This window comes from Megascapheus bottae, chromosome 22 (assembly GCF_031878675.1).
Source record: "Megascapheus bottae isolate mThoBot1 chromosome 22, mThoBot2.hap1, whole genome shotgun sequence".
NCBI lineage: Eukaryota > Metazoa > Chordata > Mammalia > Rodentia > Geomyidae > Megascapheus > Megascapheus bottae.
Genome location: NC_143530.1, coordinates 29504726 through 29526400, shown reverse-complemented (window position 1 = coordinate 29526400; position 21675 = coordinate 29504726). Strand labels below are relative to the sequence as shown.

General features: G+C 42.8%; 1 protein-coding gene and 1 non-coding gene across 3 annotated transcripts in view; one reads left to right on the top strand and one right to left on the bottom strand.

Annotated features, from left to right (window-relative positions):
* Ly86 (lymphocyte antigen 86) overlaps positions 1-16666 on the bottom strand; it is a 57665-nt gene extending 40999 nt beyond the window's left edge. For both annotated transcript variants that reach the window (XM_090355427.1, XM_090355428.1), the window contains exon 1: positions 16465-16666. In XM_090355427.1, coding sequence (XP_090211553.1) covers positions 16465-16600 — 136 coding nt within the window. In that variant the 5' untranslated portion in view covers positions 16601-16666. The remainder of the gene's footprint in view (positions 1-16464) is intronic.
* Positions 18-121, top strand: LOC150048445 (U6 spliceosomal RNA). Its single transcript, XR_016539352.1, has one exon. It is a non-coding gene; the product is annotated as a U6 spliceosomal RNA (small nuclear RNA).
* Positions 16667-21675: the final 5009 nt, after the last annotated feature.

Here is a 21675-nt window from a genome sequence, read left to right as displayed (position 1 = left end):
AATAAAAGAAAACCCCAGTGCTCGCTTTGGCAGCACATATACTAAAATTGGAACAATACAAAGATTAGCATGGCCCTCGTGCAAGGATGACATGCAAATTAGTGAAGGGTTCCATATTTTTATCTGATATATTGGATATATGCGTATTTGGTTATTTGAAATTGGATAGGGAAGGGGGGAAAACAAGATGAGGAGCGGGGGTGGGGGAAGGGAAATGGGGACCAAGACATGAGAAAGGGTACCAATATTTGTGAAGTAATGCACTCTCTATCTGGCGAATATAATGTAACCCTTCTGTTAATTACAATACAAATATATGGAAAAAAAGAACCTCCCCCCCAAACTAATGTGGGAGAAGTGCAGAATTTTGGCAGATGTTGGTGGGAGGCATGGGGTTGGGAGAAGCAAGACCACAAGACTCCTGAACCTTGGCATCTGGCCTAGCTGCAGGGTTCACAAGAGCACACTTGGCTGTGGAGAAATCACTTGTAGGTGGTACTTGCTTGGGTATTCCCAGAGCAGAGGTTTCAGAATCAGCTCCAAAAGGACTGTAGAAGGCTAGGGATTGGAGACTATTTTTTTCCTTAATAGCAGGAAAGCTGCCATAACCATTCACATACAACTTTTGTAGAAAACAACATTTTCATTTCTCTGGAATTAAATGCCATGAGTGGGACTGCTGGGGGTAAAAAATATGGGTATGCTGGTAAAAATGTTTAGTTTTATCAAAATTGCCCACCGCTCTCCAATGTGGCTGTGCATGTCACTGATATCCTCTACTAGCAATGAAGGAAAGATCCAGTAAGCAAGGATTCTTGCTGGAGAAGCATGTTGCTGTGGAAAAAAAATTCAGCATCTTGGAATCCAATATAGGATCAATAGTGTCTGCACACACTGAGCTCTAAGGGATCTGGTGTCATCATTGGTACCAGAGAAGCTATGTTGCACTGTAGGAGCAAGGACAGAATGCTGGCTCTGCACAGCTGGTGTCTTGGCTTAGCCACCTTCCTTCATTTCAAGCTGCATTCAGGACCTCTGAAGTAATTGGCCACCCTCTGAAATCTAAAGAAAAAGTGTGATTGTTGAGATTTGTTTCCCAAATGATTTCTCGTGTGAGATCAGTGTTACTCATTTTTCTGTTTTTCATCCTACTCTTCCTATGCCTGATAGTTCACTGCTGTGTCCAATCCCCCTGGGACCTGTAGGAGTGAAAAAATCATTTACAACATTTCCTAAGAAGCAATCCTGTCAACAGAAGTGCTTTTCTACGAGCCTCCATTTCCACATTTAGTGCATCCCAGCGGGTGTGAATGTGGCTGCCTCTGATTAAAAAAGCCAACAAGCTCTGAAGAAACATCAGAGACAGCCTTTCCCAAGCATGAAACTGTAGGCTTCCTACAGACAGCATGGAACTCTCCAGAGAAGGCAAAGAGAACACTCAATGGGAATGTCTGCCAGGATGGATTAGACTGAAATCAGAGAAATACAATTCCTCCTTCCCAAAGCCAGTCCATCAGTATTTCTGGCATCTTGTGCTGCACTGAGAAGGAGCCTGCATAAGTCTGTTGGATTACAGGCTCAGTAAGAGAGCTCTCTCTGCCAAGAGGAGGAGATATTTCCATGGGAAACTTCACATGCCTTGTTTGCATATTATCGCTGATGTGACACAGAAAATTTGGGACTAAGATCCCACGGGTATGAATAATATGGATTATGAGCTCTGGCAATTTAATGTTGGAGGTACAAAAGCAACTGCTGTAGGCTTGCAAAATATATTCTTAAACCCAAGAAATAACTTGTTTCTCTTTCTCCCAAATCCATACATCCTCATGAGGTCCTCTCTTCATTGTTAGAGGACTAAAAAAATGGTTTTACTAAAAAAACGTGAAGAGAATCACATCAGAAAGTGAGATCAAGATGCATTGTATTAATAAATTGCTTTAGCAAATGGCAACTCATTGGACAACTACTTAAAGATAATTTTTTTTAAGTGACATGTGGTCATGAAAAAAAGGTAGGGAAAAATAAGGTGAGAAAATTAGACTCTAGTGGCTCAAGTCTGTAATCTTTGCTACTCAGGTGGCTGAGATCTGAGGATTCTAGTTTGAAGTCAGCCCTGTCAGATAAATCTAAGAGACTCTTACCTCCAATTAACCAGCAACAAACTTAAAGTGGAGGTGTGGTTCAAATGGTTGAGTACCAGCCCTGAGTTCAAGCCCCATAATACACACACACACACACACACACACACACACACACCCCGTTAGAAACTGGCCTTTGGATGAATGCACGAGAAAAAGGCACCTATAGACAGCCCCCAGGGCTTATTCTACTTCTTCCTGTGATAGGGGACTTATGGGTTTATGGCAAAGTAGTTGTAGGCCTCTTTCTCTCTTGCTCATTCTCTGCATACTGTTTTCCAGTACTATGAAGATCCACTGCTCCTTCCAGGAGCCCCCTGGGGGCACTGCAATCATGTGACCTGCACGAGCCCCCCCCCTGCTCCTACTTATGCATATTACTTTTAAAACCTCAGGGACTTATTTTTTGGGGGGTGTTCAGGAAATTTGATATTTGCTAGCAAGCTGATCCAATAAATAAAGATCCCCTGGCAATCTCTTCTTCAGGTATATTTTGAGAATATACATTATACATGAATGAACTTCATTTTAATTTAGTCAAACTGAAGCCAAGTGTAGGTGGAAAGCTATTGTTTTACTCTGGAAAAATGGTCTTCCTGCCCACTCTATTAGAATTCCACACAGCTCAGGGTCAGTCAGACTAGACTTCAGTCTTGTAGTTTCCCTTATGGAACATCTGCCATCCAGTGATCCAGGCTCCAGGGGAGAGTGGTAGTGACTTTTGCATTCATCTTAAGGCCGAATTTGGTAGACTACAGTAAGCTTTCCCACATGTAGACAACGGACCAGGCTCTGTTGAAGAAGCAGGCTCTGATGTCAAAGTTTCAGATTCTAGGGGCTCGAGTCACCTATCTTATTTTTGTCCAGTCTCTTCTGTCATGGTAATTTGTTTACCACAAGCTGTAAGTGATCTTACGAAGTCTTATTCACAGGAGGCCCCAATCTTTACTCTAAATATCTTTTTTCTTTGCTTTCAACACTGTGAATAAAAAACAAAACAAGGGGCCGGGAGTTTGGCCTAGTGGTAGAGTGCTTGCCCAGCATGCACGAAGACCGGGGTTCGATTCCTCAGTACCACATACATAGAAAAAAAGCTGGAAGTGGTGCTGAGGCTCAAGTGGTAGAGTGCTAGCCTTGAGAAAGTCCAAGGACAGTGCTCAGGCCCTGAGCCCAAGCCCAGGACTGGCAAACAACAACAACAACAACAAAATAAAATCCCAGCAGTTCCTATTTATCTATAGTTTAACTTTGCAATTTCCCCAGCAGCCCAGAAATGCTAAGTGGAAAACTCCAGAAGTAAACAGTTCATAAATTTTAAATTGCATGCCATTTTGAAGAGCATGATGAAGTCTTCCTCATGAGAGGGGTAAAAAATGATTTTGCTAAAAATATGAAAAGAATCACCTTGAAGTGCACATGAAAAAATATGGTGGGAAACTTGGCTGCTGTAATCCTAGTTACTTGGGAGGCTGAGATCCGACCTCTCCCTTTCATTTGAGACGTGAATCCTTCTCTTGCCTACTGTATCCACAAGTATGTGCTACCTGCCTGCCAGTCACTCAGGAACAACCACCAGTATTAGAATGATTCCTGAAGAGTCAGGGGGCTTTATTTCATGATGGCTTCCAAATGCAAGAGTATCATTGCTAGCAGTTTACAGTATATTGTCATTGAAAGATTGACCCCCTCCTCCCCTCCACACATACACCCTGTTTTCCTAGGTGTATACAGATACCAGGCAGGCTGTAAGTGCAGACTGCCTGACTCCAGCAGAGCAATATATCTAAGTGAGCTGTAAACATTCTACTGTGGGCCCAACAGAGAAGCCCCCACCTTCCTTGACTTAGTGGCTTTTGCATTAACCTCTGATTCCTTGCTCAAACTCCATAAAACCCAGCTCCTGTCCCAGCTCAGACACACAGTCTCCAAGCTCAAGGGAAGGTTACATCTCTGGTTGCTGCTCTATCTCAATAAATAGTCCTTGCCTGTGGAAGAACAAGTCTGGCCTGTTTTCTTCCTTTCTCCTCCATTTTCCTAACAGTTATAATTACTTTATTTTATTGTTCATTTTTACAGTGACTAATTATGCATTAAACTTATCATATGCATGTGTGTGTAAGACAAAACACCGTATGTATAGGATGTAATACTATTCACAATTTCAGGCATCCACTGGGGATTCTGGGACATATCACCCATGAATAATAACAAGAGAACATTGCATGTCAGTTCCACATGAAGTCGCTAATGGTTTTATATTTGTTGGTCCTCCGAAAATATAACTGAACTTCATAGATTCTTTGTTTATGCAAAGAATCTACAGAGTCTTGAGTAAAGGGGGCAAATCCTCTTAAGAGAAGAACTTCCAGACTGGGAATATGGCTCGGTGGTAGAGTGCTTGTCTAGCCTGCATGAAGCCCTGGGTTTGATTCCTCAGTACCACATAAACAACAACAACAACAAAAAGCTGGAAATGGTGCTACGGCTCAAGTGGTAGAGCACTAGCCTTGAGCAAAAGAAGCTCAAGGACAATGCCAAGGTAGAAAGAGAGAGAGAGGGAGAGAGAGAGAGGGAGGGAGAGAGAGAGAGAGAGAGAGAGAGAGAGAGAGAGAGAGAGAGAGAGAGAGAGAGAGAGAGAGAGAGACACACACACACACACACACACACACACACACACACACACACACACACACACACACAGAACTTCCTGGAAAGGATTCTGTGCACTTTGGAGATACAGGTGTGAGGGAAAGTTTCATCTTAGTTTATGTGATATGTTTGACCCAAACTGCATGAGTTCTCATGGTGCTTTTTGTGCTTGCTGGATGCTTCTGCTGTCCCTGAGCTTTGTGACTGAAGCTAGATGCATTGTCTTTCTGGTTCAGAGACTCCTTCAGAACCGGGGAACATGGAAGCCTGAGTGTCAGCGTGGCTGAGAAGAATTCCCATTTCTATAAGTAGCTTTGTAGTCTGCCTTGTGAATGGGTCTGGTAGGATGCTGAGCTCTCTTTGCAGAATGCCAGGCTCGAGGGGAAATTAACCAGTATAAGACAGCTTCCCCCAAACACAAATGTGTCATTAGGCAGTCTGTCCAAACCTATGACTCAGCTTCTCAAGACATTACAGGAACATGTAAGAGCTGCTTTAGATTCCTTAGCCTGGAGTAGGGCATGTTTCCCTTCCCTCACAGACTTTGAGAATATGACTGAACAGAGAAAACTCGGCTACATCTATGCTGCCACAGAATGATGAACAGACAGTATTGCGTGATCTGGAAAGCCCATCTATGAAGGAGAAGTGGACTGGCATGGAGTGCTCCAGTGCTTACTCCTTTTCTGATTGGAGTCAGAGGCATAAACAATACCAGGAAGTTGCTGGGATAGCAGCATCTGCTGTTTTGAGTGCTCAGAGACCTCACCTCTGTGACTGTGTCTCTAGGAATTACTTAACATGCATATCTGGTGCTAACAGAGCTGGGGAGGAAACTGGGTCACATTTGAAGCACTAGATGTGCAGAAAACCTCATTCTTAGTTATTTGGAAATTTAGAATTCTGTTAGCCATATGGACAGACCAGAAAGAACTGTGTGTTTTTGTCTATCTTTGAAAATAAGTAGGAGTGAAGACAAAGAGTTATAAAATAAGCCATGGAGTCTTGGGGAAAAATACAGAAAAAGAAAACTGATCAGCTCAAGGGGTCCCATCTTAAAAAAAAGTCAGCAGAAAGCCACACCAGCACTCAGTACTAGTAATGGCACAGAATATCTAAGCAGACAGCTCAGGGCTAAGTTCTAAGATAATGAGTTAGCTAAATGTTGCACTATGTAAACAACATCTGTCCCTTCTTCTCAATAACCTCTCTGAGTGTGTGTTGAGATGAGCAGCGTAAGTTCCCAAGGTAGTTTAGTGGCTCAAAGTACAACAATGACAGGACAATGAGCTAGAAGACAATGACCCCTATAAGAGAGAGCACATCATTTGAAGGGAAAGCACCAGAACAGAGAGAATATTGTGAAAAGAAAAGTCTCCTCCTCCTCCTCTTCCTCCTCCTCCTCCTCCTCCTCCTCCTCCTCCTCTTCCTCCTCCTTCTTCTTCTCCTTCTGGGTCATGGGTCTTGAACTAGGCTTGGGCACTGTCCCTGAGTGCTTCAAAGCTACTGTTCTACCCCAGGGCCTGGGTGTTGTCCCTGAGCACCAAGTTCCACTTCCTGTTTTCTAGAAGTTAATTGGAGATAAGAGTCTCAGGTCTTTTTGTGCCCGGGCTGGCTTTGAACCTTCAGATCTCAGCCTCCTGAGTAGCTAGCATTACAGGCATGAGCCACTGCATCTGGCAGAGGCCTTGTCTTAAGACCAGAGAGGACACCATTTAAGTCTCAATTTAATGGCTAACTACAAGTCTAGAATCAAGTGAATGATAGTTCAGAGCTTGCTCCTATGCTGACCTGACAACTCTTCTCATTTGAAACTTTTCATAAAGAGTAGAGAAAGGTTTATTATCTGAAACACATAAGACAAATGTAGGAATTATTTAAAAAGCAATGTGCTTATTATGAACAGAGGATGGATATTTTATTGAGACATATAGATCTAGATAGGAAAGCACTGGAGGCTCAGGCACATTTCTGGCATTGGAAGGTAAATAGAGATTCCTTTCTTGAATACTTGTTTGTTAAACATGACATTTGAAATATGATGCAAAATCAGTGTTAATAAAATCTTTAATAAAAACAAACAAACAAAAAAGGTTAATATGGTAGACAGCCTTACTCTAGCTCAACAGGCTGCCCCTGTGAATCTTATAGGTATAAATTATACTTGTAAAAGGCAAGCATCTGGGGATGCTTTTCTGTTTCCCTCATGGTGAAGCTGGCTCTGTTCTGATGAAGGAGAGTTTAGGAAAACTGGCTTGGAATTCCAAGAAAGAACAAACAACACTGCCTAAGGAACTTGGCCACTCAAGTGTGACCTTGCATGCAGTCTTGCATGCTGTTAATGAACAAGTCACTCACCAGCCTCACATAGCTGCGCAAATACTTGTTTCTGCAAGACCTGAATATACTTTTACAACCCACTTGGCTTCTTCAGTATTCTAGAACAATGCTACCAGTGGCTTGGGATGTGACCTTGTGGGGCATTCTTGAAAAGGCACAATGGCAAGCTAGGTGGGCAGATTCTACCCTTCTCTTTCAGTGCAAACCTTCATGCCATTGTGTGGGCTTTGGAGTGAGCATACGCTAATCCAAGTCCTTGGACAACTGGAATCAGTATTGGCAATCTCTGTCAGCTGGTTGCTCATTCATCACTGGGGCGTGGTGCTTGGCCAGGAGCCCAGTCACACAAGCTGGAGCTCATTCACCTCACTCAAACAAGCCTGCTGCTTTGTGGTGTGCTGTGTGTGCTGTAGCTTTTACAAAACTGATTGCTGGAGTAGAGGACAGCCCGCTTCTCTTGCTGTCTCTTTGCTAATTCTCCTCCTCACACATGAGCAGAGCCAGCTGTCCACAGGGATCTCATCAGAGGGAACGAGTGAGCTGCCCTTCAGAAGACATTTCCTGCCTGCACAAGAGGCCTCTTCACAACCACAGCCCCTTGGCTTCCTTCCCTCTTTAGGTTCCTATTCATGAAGTTATTTAGCACCCCTTTCAAATGGCTGTTATGCCTCCAAGGTGTTTTGGCTGCAAAGGGGTTAACACCAAATGGAACCCAAGAGGAAGTAGTGGCTGGGTCTCTGGAATATCCTCCATGACTTCCTGCCCTCCCAGGACTCATTCACTTTCTATGAACTTTTTAATTTAATCTCCATCTCCTTGTTGACACTTGTATTTCTTAATCATTTTCCTGTCTTTACAGTTGATCCAAAATGTGAGCCCTGCTCTGTGCAGCTTGCTGTTCAAAGTTTGCATGCCCAAAGCTATCATTTTACAATTGCGTCTGTCTCTCTCTGTGTGTGTGTGTGTGTGTGTGTGTGTGTGCCTATTTTTCCTTAATTGTACAGTTTTATAGCCTTGTTAATCTGGGAAAATAAACTCTGAGAGAAATTGCTTTCTGTGTGCAATATTTGGAAGTATTGCTAAATGACTACATGGTTGTGATTTTTTCTTAGGGGGTAGAGCATGTTGTTGTCTCTTTGGTGTTTGCTGTATGCTCCATTTACTTCAGAATTATTAGGTTCTGAGGAAAGTAGGGTGTTTTTTCCCCATCCCTTTTCTTCCAGAGCAAGTTAAATTTCTTTTTTCTTCTGTGAAGCATTCTATGAATGTGCCTTATTCTTTCCACTCTGTAGCTGTCATCTGCAGTTTATCCAATGCTTTGCTGGAGATGTTGCCAGCTTCCTTTTTGTATTCTGAGAGTCTGATTAATTGTCTTGCCTGACTACCCTGATGGATTGATTATTTGGCTGCAATGTGACTCAATGTAGATTTGGTAATTAAGGGACTTTTGGAGGTCAGGAAAATTGCCTGTCCTGTAGCAAACATTAGCAGCTCATGAAGCCTATTTAGGCAGACATGGGCAAGAGTGGTTGCCTTTGAGGACAGGAGAATGGGATTTGACTGTAATCCTGATTAGCTTCAGTATTACAAGCTTGAGTCACCACTACCTGGCCTCCTCCTTTTGTTTATTTTGGTCAGAAGTTGAAAAATCTCCTTCAAAATTCATTAAATTTTAGCAACAATGTCACTTCCTTATTTGATTTGCCTTCAGGGACAATTAAATATACCTCTATGGACTGCAAAATCCCTAGAAAAGATTTATTGAATGTGTAGTAGGTGCTAAGTACTTCTTATGTAGGCCTTTTAATTTTATCCTCTCACAGGTGTATGAGGCAGGTAAAACATCATCACTGCTAAGGAAGACTGAGTTCTGGACACCGGAGGTATCCTTGTCCTGGTTCCTGGAACTATGACCACTACCTGAGATGACCAAAGGAAGTTTCCATGTCTGATTCAAGGATCTTGGCTTGGGAAATGATTCTAATCACAACTGCCAACAGAGGAGACTGACCCAGAAAGGTTTGACACAGAAACAGAAGGCAAGGTGGTGATTAAATACTAACCTCCAAAATGATGTTATTAGGAGATGATGAGGTCATAAGGGTATGGACCACATAAATTGGTTTGGTGCCCTTATAGTAAAAGGCATATACATCATCTCACTCTCTACCGCCTGAGGACATACTGAAAAGATAGCCCAAATCCCACACCAGGAGTCTAACACTGCTAGCATCTTGGTCTCAGACTTTCAACTTCTTGAACTGTGAGAAGCAACCCAAGACTGTGATAATATGTCATGGTACTCTGAGTTAAGAGGAATAAAAGAGAAGGGAAAGGTCAGGACACATGACAAGTGAGATAAAGGTTTAGGATTGGAAGTCAGCATACTTCATTCAAACTCAATGGATACTATTTATGTCTCTAGTCTATGTGAAATGCATATATTCCTTCCCTATTGCTGCTGTAACAAGTTTCCCTTCCCTGGCTTAAAAGAACACAACACAGCATCTGCCTTTTGTTACCCCCTTGCCTCCTGTTTTCTCTGTCAAAGGCTTTATCACATCATAAATCTAGAATCAATTGAGCCAAGGACTTCAGACTAAAATCTCTGAAACTATGAGTCACCATAAATCTTAAAGCTGGTTGCTGGTGGCTCACACCTTTAAATCTTAGCACTCAAGAGGATGAGATCTGAGGACCACAATTTGAAGCTAGCCTGGGTAGGAAAGTCCATGAAACTCTTGTCTCCTATTAACTATCAAAAAGTCAGAAGCAGAGCTGTGGCTCAGTGGTACAGCATCAATCTTGAGTGAAGCAGCTAAGGACAGCATCTAGGTCCTAAGTTCCAGCCCCAAGGCCAGCAAACACACACACACTCACACACACACACACACACACACACACACACACACAATCTTCCTTCAATATGCCAATGTCATTCTTTAAAGAAATAGAAGAGGCAATCCAAAATTTCATATGGAATAATAAAAGACCCCGTATAGAAAAAACACTTCTTAGCAGAAAGAACAGCGCAAGAGGAATCAATACCAAACTTTAGACTATTACAGAGCTATAGTGACCAAAACAGCTTGGTACTGGCACAAGAACAGGCCTGAAGACCAATGGAATAGAACTGAGGACCCCGATATTAACCCATAGACCTATGGCCAACCAAATAGAATGTAAGAAAGACAGCCTCTTCAACAAGTGGTGCTGACTAAGCACCTGCAGAAAACTAAAGTTGGATCCTTCTTTGTCACCCTGCACCAGGATTAACTCCAAGTGGATCAAAGACCTCTAGGTAAAAGCAAATACACTGAAAACTTGACAAGAAGGAATAGGCGATATGCTAGGTCTACTTGTCCACCTGTGGGTCGACACTTTCTTAATAAGGACCAAGAAACACAACAAATCAGAGAAAGGCTGGATAAGTGGGACTGCATTAAACTTTAGAGCTTCTGTAGGGCAAAGGACATAGCTAGCAAATTAACTAGAAAGCTTACAGAGTGGGAGAAGATCTTCACTAACCATACAATGGACAAAGGCCTCATATTTAAAATATATCAACAGCTCAAAAAATTGAATCACTCCAAAATTATTCTCCAAAGAAACAACCATCCCATTAAAAGATGGGCCAAAGACTTAGAGAGTCTTCTCTGAAGAAGAAATAAGAATGGCCTATGGACACATGAAGGAATGCTCGACATCTCTGGCCATAAAAGAAATGCAAATCAAAACAACTCTAAGATTCCACCTCACTCCAGTTAGAATGGCCATGATCAAGAAATCTACTAACAACAGATGTTGGAGGGGATGTGGCCAGGAGGGATCACTACTACACTGTTGGTGGGAGTGCAAACTTGTTCAACCACTATGGAAAGCAGTATGGCAATTCCTCAAAAGACTAAACATAGAGCTCTCCTATGACCCAGCAATTCCACTACTTGGCATTTACCCAAGCGTCCAGAAACAAAGGCATACTAAATCCACTAGCACAACAATGTTCATTGCAGCACTATTTACCATAGCAAAGAACCAACCCAGATGCCCCTCAGTTGATGAGTGGATCAACAAGATGTGGTATTCATACACAATGGAATTCTATGCTGCTGTCAGAAAGAACAACATCTCCCCATTTGTAAGGAAATGGAAAGAAAAAAATCATATTAAGTGAAGTAAGCCAGACTCAAAGGAACTTAGGCTCAATGGTTTCCCTCATTTGTCATAATCAGTAGAAAACTTGGGCTCTCTTAGCAGAGATTTACAATAGACCAAAGTGTAGATACATCGGGCCATATAGTATGATGCTAAATGAAAGGACCTCCAGGATATAGAAATAAAACCATATAACAAGCGATTGTTATCATCTCATCTCTTTTGCTGTCCCTTGGTTATTTCATATTGTTACAATATTTCACCTGGTTATCTGACACATTGTATATATGTGTATTTGGTTATTTGAAATTGGATAGAGAAGGGGGAAAAACAAGATGAGGGGTGGGGTGGGGGTGAGGGGAGGGAAATGGGGACGAAGACATGAGAAAGGGTATCAATGTTTGTGAAGTAATGCACCTTCTATCTGGTGAATGTAAAGTAACCCTTCTATTAATTACAATAAAAGATATATGGAAAAGAAAATAAAGTGGTGGACATTTGGGGCATGTCTCTGGGGTTTAAAAAATTACTTTATTATTTTTTGATCCTTATGCTTTGATAAAAGGGATGGCTCCTGTTAACTGCTTCCTGACAGTTGAACAGGGTAAGATATAAGACTTCTGCTTTTTTTTTTCCTTCAGAAAAATCTGCTCAGTTCCTGATTGGTATTGATAGCCCAGAAACTGCTAGTGAGTTCCTTCTTCTTCCTCAAGTATTTCTAATTATTTAGAATGCTTAACCTACAGACTCCTTCCCTGTCTACACACCCCTTCTTCTCTCTTTCACACACACACACACACACACACACCACATCACCACCACCACCACCACCACCAACAACAACAACAACAAAAAGGAGAGAAGAAACAATCAAAGCACAAATCCTAGAAAACAAAGCATCCTTTTCTTCCAGATGTGTTTTCTCACAGCTGGGCATACAGCAGGATCCCAGAAGTCCCGGCCTATTGTTCCCTGAGGGTGTCTAAACACTGGGCTAGATAGCAGCCGGAGTTCTCTATGGACTCAATGGAAAAGGCCCAGGTGGGGCTGTCTCCCTGGGAACCCAGCAGCTACAAGTTGGGGACCATCTTCACCTGTGTGTGTAGCCATTCAGCACTCAAGAGTTCAGTGACTTTCAGGAGATGGAATGGAGTCCACCCCGCAGAAGTTCCTAGGTCACCTTGCCTTTCTGCTGATACCAAAGTATTTTCAAGACTCACAGTGATCTTAAGACATAGGAATGATGCTTGAAGTTCCATTCTTGCTGGCTACAAGCTCTATTTGCAGCTACACACGGCCTCCACTTTCATATCCATGCTCCCGTTGACTATCTGCTTTCCACAGGCGCCCTCCTCACTTCCAAAGACAGGGAGCTCACTGCCCCCATTGTCACTCTCACATCTCATTCCCACCTGGTTCTAGGCTGGTAACCACGCCTCTGTGCCTTCATAATGCTGTTCTCCTTGCCAATGCTTACTCTTCTCCCGTCCAGCCTGTACACAGAACACTAGACAGCACAGTCATAGGGAACATGGTGCCTGGAGTCAAACAGGCTTGTAATCAGTTTATTTTAATGCCATAGATATGTACAAAATGCTTTGTCTTCTCTGTGCCTCTTGGAACATAATTCTTCCATCCATTTTACATTAGAAAAATTAGCTAAAATTTCTATGGCCATCACAGAGGTAAGTGTCATGTACCAGAGAACAAAATAGGTCAGAAAGAGGTGAGGTTGGTGTCTATATTTGTCTAGGAAGGAATCCTCAAGCTTGAGTTGAAGCTTAAAGAGTGATTATAATAGTGGGATGATCATGGTTCATCCCTAGCTACTCAGAAGGCTGAGATCTGAGGGTCGTGCTTCCAAACCCACTCCAATTAAGCACCAAAAAGCCAGAGGTGGAGCTGTGGCCTAAGTGGTAGAGCACTAGCCTTGAGCAAAGAAGCTCAGGGACAGCATGCAAGCACCCAAGCCTTGAGATCAAACACCAGGACTGGCAGAAAGAAACAAAGGAAAAAGAAAGAAAGGGAAAGAGAGAGAGAGAAAGGAAGGTAGGAAGGAAAGAAAGAAAGAAAGGATTAAAATAGGTACCATGGCACCTCCTATTGCTGCAGGTTTTCTAGTATGTGGCAGGCACTGTGCTAAGTGCTCTATAAACTTTACTCTTATTTTATAGATGTGGAAACTGGGGTGAGAAATATTAGCTAACTTTTCAATACTAACCCACTCATGGATGTAGAGGAAAGCTGTGCCTCCTCTGTTTTCTTATTTCCAGTGCCCGAAACTTGCTTGGCTCTGAGGTTTAGGGACTTCATGGAGAAAGCCCTATCTCCAGAAGGATGTGTCATCCCTGGACGGGCATGTGGTAAGTCTTTGCTCTTTCTTGGATGTCCCCAATCTTCTTGCCTCCTCTGGTGATGAGTTGAAAGGATATTCTGGACTTGGCTAGAGTCTGAGGTCAGTTGACCACAGATACCTTTAACATGGGATGAACTGGAATGATAATGTTGGTCTTGCCATGTTTCCTAGGTCTCCCTATCATTCTACACAGCAGCAACCTCGTGGAAAAAGCAAGAATGATGACATAAGCACTCCTCCCATCCAGCCACTCATTTTTTACTTATTCATGTTTGTTCTTTTTTTATTTTATTAACTTTTTTTTGTCAGTCCTGGGACTTGAACTCTGGGCCTAGATGTTACCCCTGAGCTCTTTAGCTCAAGGCTAGCACTCTACTACTTGAGGCACAGCACCAATTCCTCATGTTTGTTCTTCTGAAAGCAGTAAACCAAGTCATCAAATGGTCATGGTCAGCAGCCTAATACCCAGTTCCTTGGGTGTCAGAAATCAGGACCAGTTGTTTGCATGAGCTTATCTTCACTACTGCCTAATGCAGAATGGGGTCAACCTTAATCGTCAACATCATCCCTCCTCACCACGTCCTTTGGCTCAAATAGCACTTGCTCTGTTTCCCTTCAGATGAGCAGAGTTTTGCAATGCTGTGCCTTTCCAGAAGCCAATCCTAACCTCCACTGCAGGGGTGATCCCGAGGCTGAGTTGTTTTCTCCCTATTTAGGAACTAACTGTTATATCGTGCTCCCCATTCATAAATTAAAGTTGTAATTGTAAATACTTCAGACTAGCTGCATTTGGAGATGAGGTCTTCAATGAGATGATTAGGCTTATTTCAAAAATGTAATTTAATTATTGATATATTGAGACAGAGCCTCACTCTAGTCACTCTGTCCTTAAACTTGCTAAATAGAACAGACTAGCTTCAAACTTGCCATCTCCTGCCTCGGCCTCTTGTGTGCATCACAATACCCAAACCTAACTACTTTTCTTTCTCTGGGCTAGGGATTGAACTTGGGGCCTCACACATGGTTGACAAGTACTCTGAACTGCATCCTCAGCACATGATTAAGCATCAACAATGTCATTAACTGATCCTAATCCAATGTATCTAGTGTCCTTGGAAGAAGAGGAGACCAGGACACAGACACACATAGACATGCACACAGAGACAAATACAGACAGAAACACATGAATTCCTCTTCTAACTCCCACCCCTGAGGAAATACAGGGAGGAGATGCCATCTGCTAGCCAAGGAGAGAGGATTCAGGAGAAACCAATCCTGCTGACTACATGATCTCAGACTTTAGCCTCCATACATGGGAGATGAAGCTCTATTTTTTTTGAGCCACTAAGTGTGTGGTACTTTTCTCAGCAGTCTTAGCAGATGAAGAAGTACCCACTGGGTTGATTTAGATGTTCTCCTCATTGGATTGAAATTTCCCTGTAGGTAGGTTGCTCTGATCCATTAGAGTAACCACCCTATCTCTCATTTACTATCTTGATACATTAGGTATTATCACAAAATACCACGGGACTAGATAGGTTACAAAGAACAGAAATTATTGGCTCAATGCGCTGGAAGAGTCAGAAGTCTGAGATTTAGGAGCTGATGTGTGATGAAGGCCTTTGTGCTGTGTCATAATAGCAGGCATGGAGGGAGAGCAACTTCTGGATTTTGGATAGTGGCACTAACCCACTCATGACTGTGGAATCCTCACAATTTCACATCTTTTATTATAACCTACCTTCCCAGTATGGACGTGCTGCTGATTGAACTTCCAGCTCCTGTGTTTAGGGGGACACATTCAAAGCACAGCCCTCATTTTTGCTATTTTTTACACTAGAGAAAGCCCTGAGCACTCATTGCTGCTTCCTAGGTGCTTGTAGTGAAGGAGAGATAATGGCTGCTGCAGAGCAGGGGTGGCAGCAGAGCACAGGAAGTGCTGGGCTCGGTGACTTTTTGACTTGATATGCCAGGTAAGTGCACTGAAAAGCTAGCTCAGAGGCACAAAGCTAGCTCAGGGGCACAGCTTGGGTGAAAAGCTTGCTGGAGACACCTTTCTCTGATTTTTATGATTTGGAATACTTTATGATCATTGTTTTGGGCAGTACTAGAGTTTAAACTCCAGTACTTGAACTCCAGTATTATTCTTGAGATACTGTCTTGATTCCCCAGAAAGAATGAACTTTCCATCTGTTTAAGGCTTCCCATACTTGCTAGAATTACAGGTATGTAAACCTGAAGTCTCTTAGATTTCTCTACCTTGGGCTTTGAATTAGGATCTTCAAGGTCTCAGTCACATTCTTATCTCCAATTACAGACACAAGCCACCACTTCCTGGCTCTCTTGGCTCTATATGTATTCTTTTTTCTTTTTGGTCAGTTGTGGGGCTTGAACTCAGAGCCTGCCCACTGTTCCTGAGCTTTTTCCCTCAAGGCTGGTGCTCTGCCACTTTGAGCCACCCCACCACTTCTGGTTTTCTAGTGGTTAATTTTAGGAGATAAGAGTTCCTGACCTGGCTGGCTTCAAACTCCGATCCTCAGATTTCAGCCTCCTGAGTAGTTAGGATTACAGGCATGAGGCAGCCTTCAGCACCAGCTTAGACTCTTACTTTCCCTTTCTTGCCCTCTTCTGGGATGTTCTCCCTCATTCCCCCTCCTTCCTCTCCCAAGATCTCTAAGTCCTCAAAGTTCCCTACAGGTAGAAAGAGGCTTGGGCTGTTGGTTCTTCACCATTCTGTTCACCCATACCAGTTCAGCACTTAAGTAGCCCATAGCTGTGGGACTTACATTCCCCATAAACACGTGACATTATGAAAGACCTTACCACAGCTCCGGTAGAGAATCTCCAAGCCGTCTTGGTGGCAGGCCCTGTGCAGGGGCCATGCTTCACTCTCACCATGACCACCGCTGCTGGGAGCAATCAGAGTCCAGAGGAGAAAGACCGCTGTGACTGTGATCATGGCCAGGGCCTGCTTTTGACCGGCAGACAAACAACAGTCTCAATAAAAATGCTGCTACTCTTTTTCCCCCCTGCTCATGGAGGGGAGGGCATGTTTCACTTCTCATATTTTAGGCTCCTGGGACTGTACCATGAGGGCAAACAGCAGGGAGCAGAGACAATTGAATACTGGCTGTAGGACTGTTGGCATTTGAAGCATCAGGGTGAAAGCTGGTCTGGGTCCTGGACAAACTGAGTGTTGATGCTCTGCTCTCCCAGGGAGAGGGCTCAATGATGCAAGAACTCATGCCTCAGGCACCCCTGAGTGGCCCTTGTTAGAGCCCTCTCCCCCATTCTTGGAAGAGTACCAACCACAAGTCATCATGTGTTTTCTACTCGCATCTCCACTGGTTCCTGGTTTGGGCTGTGGGCAAGCACACTAACTGGGACAGCAGGTAGTGTCTGGGGTTTCAATGATTGTGGAATGATAGTTGCAATATGAAATAAGACTTGTGACATGCTGATATTTGACTGTCCTCTGGCTTTGGCTCCACCATTGGGGTGAGGATTTCAGCAATGAATTGTCTAGCTATAGAGTCTTACTTTTAAGAAGAGGGGATGTGGTCTCTGGAGCTGGGGCCAAATATGGTCTGAGGAGTAAGCCTTCTTCCTTCTGGCTTTTGCTTAGTAGGAGGAGCTGGAAGTGTGGAGGAGGGAAAGGATGGCAGGGTCTCCCTTAAAAAAAATGTGTGCTAGTACTGGGGCTTAAACTCAGGGCCTTGCATCTGCCTTTCTTTCTTTTTCCCTCCCTCCCTCCTTCCCTCCTTCCCTTCCTTCCTTCCACTCAAAGCTAGTCTCTACCACTTGAACCAAAAGTCTGCTTTCAGTGTTTTGGTGGTTAATTGGAGGTAAGAATGTCATAGAATTTCCTGCCCAGGCTGGCTTCAAACTTTGCTCCTCAGATCTCAGCCTCCTAAGCAGCCATGAGCCACTGGAGCCTAGCTCACTTGGTACTCTACTACTTGAGCCATGCCTCCATTGCTGGCTTTTTGATGGTTAATTAGAAATAAAATTCTCATGGACTTTTTCTGCCCCAGGCAAGCTTCAATTTCAGTTCTTAGATTTCAGCCTTTTGAGTAGGCAGTATTACAGGTTTGATTGAGCCACCAGCAGCCAGGTAGGGCCTTTCTTAGAAGAGGCTAGATTGATGGCTGGATTGCTGGTGGGAGGATTAATGTCATAGCCTACTTTCCTTTCAGAGCCAAGATTTATTCTTGCTCCTCTGTCCTGATTCAGGACAACCAAGGTTTTTCAACCCAAGACCCCTCCCTACCCCAGTTCACCTTAGTGTAAGAGAACCAGAGTTAGGAAGAAGGTCAGCAGAGCTCAGGAGCAGCAACAGACTGTTTCCCCAGGAGAACAAGCATTTCTTCAAGGACACTTAGTAAATTGACTATTTCTGCTAGTGGCTAAAGAAGAAACAAAGTAATCTCAAAACAGTTTCTTAAAGGAGGTGGAATTTAATTACCAATGAAGATAAATTCATTGAATTAATTGGTGGATAATTTGGCTGTCTTGGGAAATATCAGGGAGTAGTCATGCGGGGAAAGGAAAAGCCTGAGTTTATTTATTTTTTTCTTCCAGCTACCCACTTGATAATAGGTTCAGCAATGCTAGGTTTCCACAGTGGTTCTCAAAGTGTGATTGTGAGAGATAGTTTCCACTGGGGCTTGCTGACACACAGGCACTGGGGGCCTCAGCCCCTAGCATGTCCAATAAATCTGGGCAGGTCTTGAGAACCTGTGTTTTTAGAATGTACCTAAGCCATGCCGATGCTACGCTTGGAGAGCCTTTGCTTTAGGTTATATTATTTGGTTTGATTATATTCTTCTAGAAGGAGGAAGAGGAAGAGAAGGAGGAGCAAAAGGAGGAGGAAGAGGTGAAAAGAGTTTGAGATTAGGACTACAACTATGAAAGAATGTAAGGATGAAGCTTATTCACATGAGGAAATAAGATGATCTAGATAGATAGGGAGGGGAGAAATGGAAGACAGGTGATGGGGAAGGGCTGCTGGTATGTGAGGTGGGGCATCCTGCCTATAGGTAGAAGGAGCCAAAGGTTCTTCAACAAGATCCTTACAGCTTGTTGTGTGACCGACCACCATATTGTGCGATCTTCATTTAGTGGAGACTTAATACTCCTGGGAATATGAGGTGTGTGTGTGTGTGTGTGTGTGTGTGTGTGTGTGTGTGTGTGTGTGTGCGCGCGCGCATGTGTGTAAAGAGAAAACATATATTGGCTGGGACAAGATATCCCCATTGAGAATAACTAACCAATCAAGGGTTGGGCATTGTTCTTCCATAGGACATTCAGGACAATGTTTTTTCTATTTCATGTGCAGATAAATGATATAGCAGCTCTTAATTGTAACATCCAACTCCATCTAGCATTTAAAAAAATCTTTACTAGTAAATATGATTTCATCATTATTGGTATTCAGCTGTGGCAATCCTCCTTGAATTCCTCTCAGTTATTATGCTTGTGTATTGCACAGTGTTTTGGTCAACAATAGTCCATATTTAATTTTTTTGCCAGTCCTGGGCTTGAGCTCAGGGCCTGAGCACTGTCCTTGGACTTTCTCAAGGCTAGAGCTCTACCACTTGAGCCTCAGCACCACTCCTGGCTTTTTTCTATGTATGTGGTAATGAGGGATCGAACCTGGGTCTTCATGCATGTTAGGCAAGCACTCTACCACTAGGCCAAACTCCTGGCCCCAAGAGTCCACATTTTATAGACATCGTCATACTTGTCACATTGCCCACTTGAACCCTTTTTCCTTGTGCTTAGTTTCATCTTATGTTGTTTTATTCATCAAAAGTAGATTTCGCACCAGGCACAAGTGGCTCATGCCTGTAACCCTAGCAACTCAGGAGGCTGGCATCTGAGGACTGCAGTTCCAAGCCAGCCCAGGCAGGAAAGTCCATGGGACTCTTCTCTCCAATGAACTACCAAAAAGCCAGACGTGGAGCTGTGGCTCAAGTGGAAGAGACTAACATTGAACATAAAAGCCAGGCCCTGAGTTTAAGCCCCACGTTAGATACCAAAAGGAGATAGATAGATAGATAGATAGATAGATAGATAGATAGATAGATAGATAGATAGATATTTTCATACAAAATCTACAGCTCACATTTCTTGTAAGAGACCACATCAGGTATCTGACTCAGATCAAAGTCAAAGTAACCAATGACTATGAAAGTGAAAAGTCAGTGGTCGCTATTCTCACCATTCAGAATCATCCCATTCCACTCCAGGACCGATTTTGACGAACAAAAAGCAAAGTGGCAGCAATGTGGAAAAACTTGTTTCACTGAAAGTGATGAGGTGATGGATTTATGGGGAGCCTATATCAGAAATGGAGAAACTTCCAATGGTCTGGACTGAAAGATGCTATGAGGACCACAGTAGATGAAAGAACTTTGTAAGTTGGCCCTTACTTTAATCTTGATTTGACTACTAACTGTTGGTTATTTAAACAGATGGAGAACTTTTACACAATGAATTGTGAGTCTACTAATGTTATTGTGAAGGCAGCTGCAGAATTGATGGCCTAATTTCCAGAATCTACAAAGAGCTCAGGAACCAAACCCTCAGAGAATCAACAACTCAATTAATATATCAGCAAGCTAGTTAAATAGAGACTTCTCAGAAGAAGAGTAAAAATAGTCAGTAGACACATGAAGAAATGATCAACTGATCATTTCTATGATCTCTGACCATAAAGGAAATTCATATCAAAACAACATTGAGATCATACATCACTCTAGTTAGAATAGTCACCATTAAGAATACAAACAATAACAGATGCTAGCATGGATATGGAGTCAGGGAAAGAACCTTACTACACACTGCTGGTGGGAATGTAAACTTGGGGGAATTTCCACAAAAGATTACAATAGGCTATAGTAAAGCCACATGTCTAGCCATGTTCCTTGCTATATTATTTATGATAGACATGGAAGGACATAGTTCTCATTCCCCTCAATTGACAATTAGATCAAACAAGTGTGATATACATACATAATGGAATTTTACTTACCTATTAGGAAGGAAGATATTAAATTATTTGCAAAGAAATGAATGGACCTGAAAAATACCATGTTAAGGGAAGTAAGTCAGGCCCACAGAGACAAAGGATGAAGGTTTTCTCTCATATGTGGAAAGTAGACCTAATTTATAAATATACAAGTAAACCCATAGGGGGTTCTATGCAAGTGATCACAAACTTGTTAATTGAGCTATGGTATTTGCAGGGAAGAATTCAAATGATATAATCTTTAGAAAAATAAACTCGTAGTCCAATAAAATGGATATGAGGAACTGGCACTTGATACGTTGGCAGATGGGGTCAAGGGGAGGATATTAGAGGAATGAAGAGAGGAGGGGAGGGAGAATGAAGTCATAATATTCAATGCATATCCTATGAAACTAGAAAATCTGAAGAAAGGAGCTGAGCAGGGAGAGATGGGAAGACCAATAAGAGGGGTATCCATCAAGATGTATTGCACTTGTAAGCTAATTTGTTGAATGGTAGCTCCTTTTTACAACTACTTAAAGATCATAATTAAAATGAAAGTGCTTCTTTGCTCCTTTTTCTGTGGCTTATCACTCTCCAGCAGGAAGAGACAAGCTTAATCTTATCGGTTTTTGCCTCTTAATTGAGTGAAAACTGAAAACCACCCCCCTATTTTGTAGAAGGAAGCCAGGCTACTTCCTGTCTCAGGATTTTTTTGTGTGTGTGCTGGTATCAGGGCTTAACCTCAGAGCCCAGGCACTGTCCATTAGCTTTCCAGTCAAGCCTGTACTCTACCACTTAAGCCTCAGCTCCACTTTCAGTTTGGAGATAAGCATTTTTCTTCCCTGGCTCACTTTGAAGCATGATCCTTAGAGCTCAGCCACTTGATTAATAGGCATCAGCTGCCAATATCCAGCGCCTGTGTGAGAACCTTTAACAGACCCCTCCTAGTTGAACCTTGAGCTTTTTTTCTCCTCCTTCTTTCCTTCATTTGCCTTTTCTTCTACTTAGAGTGTCCCACT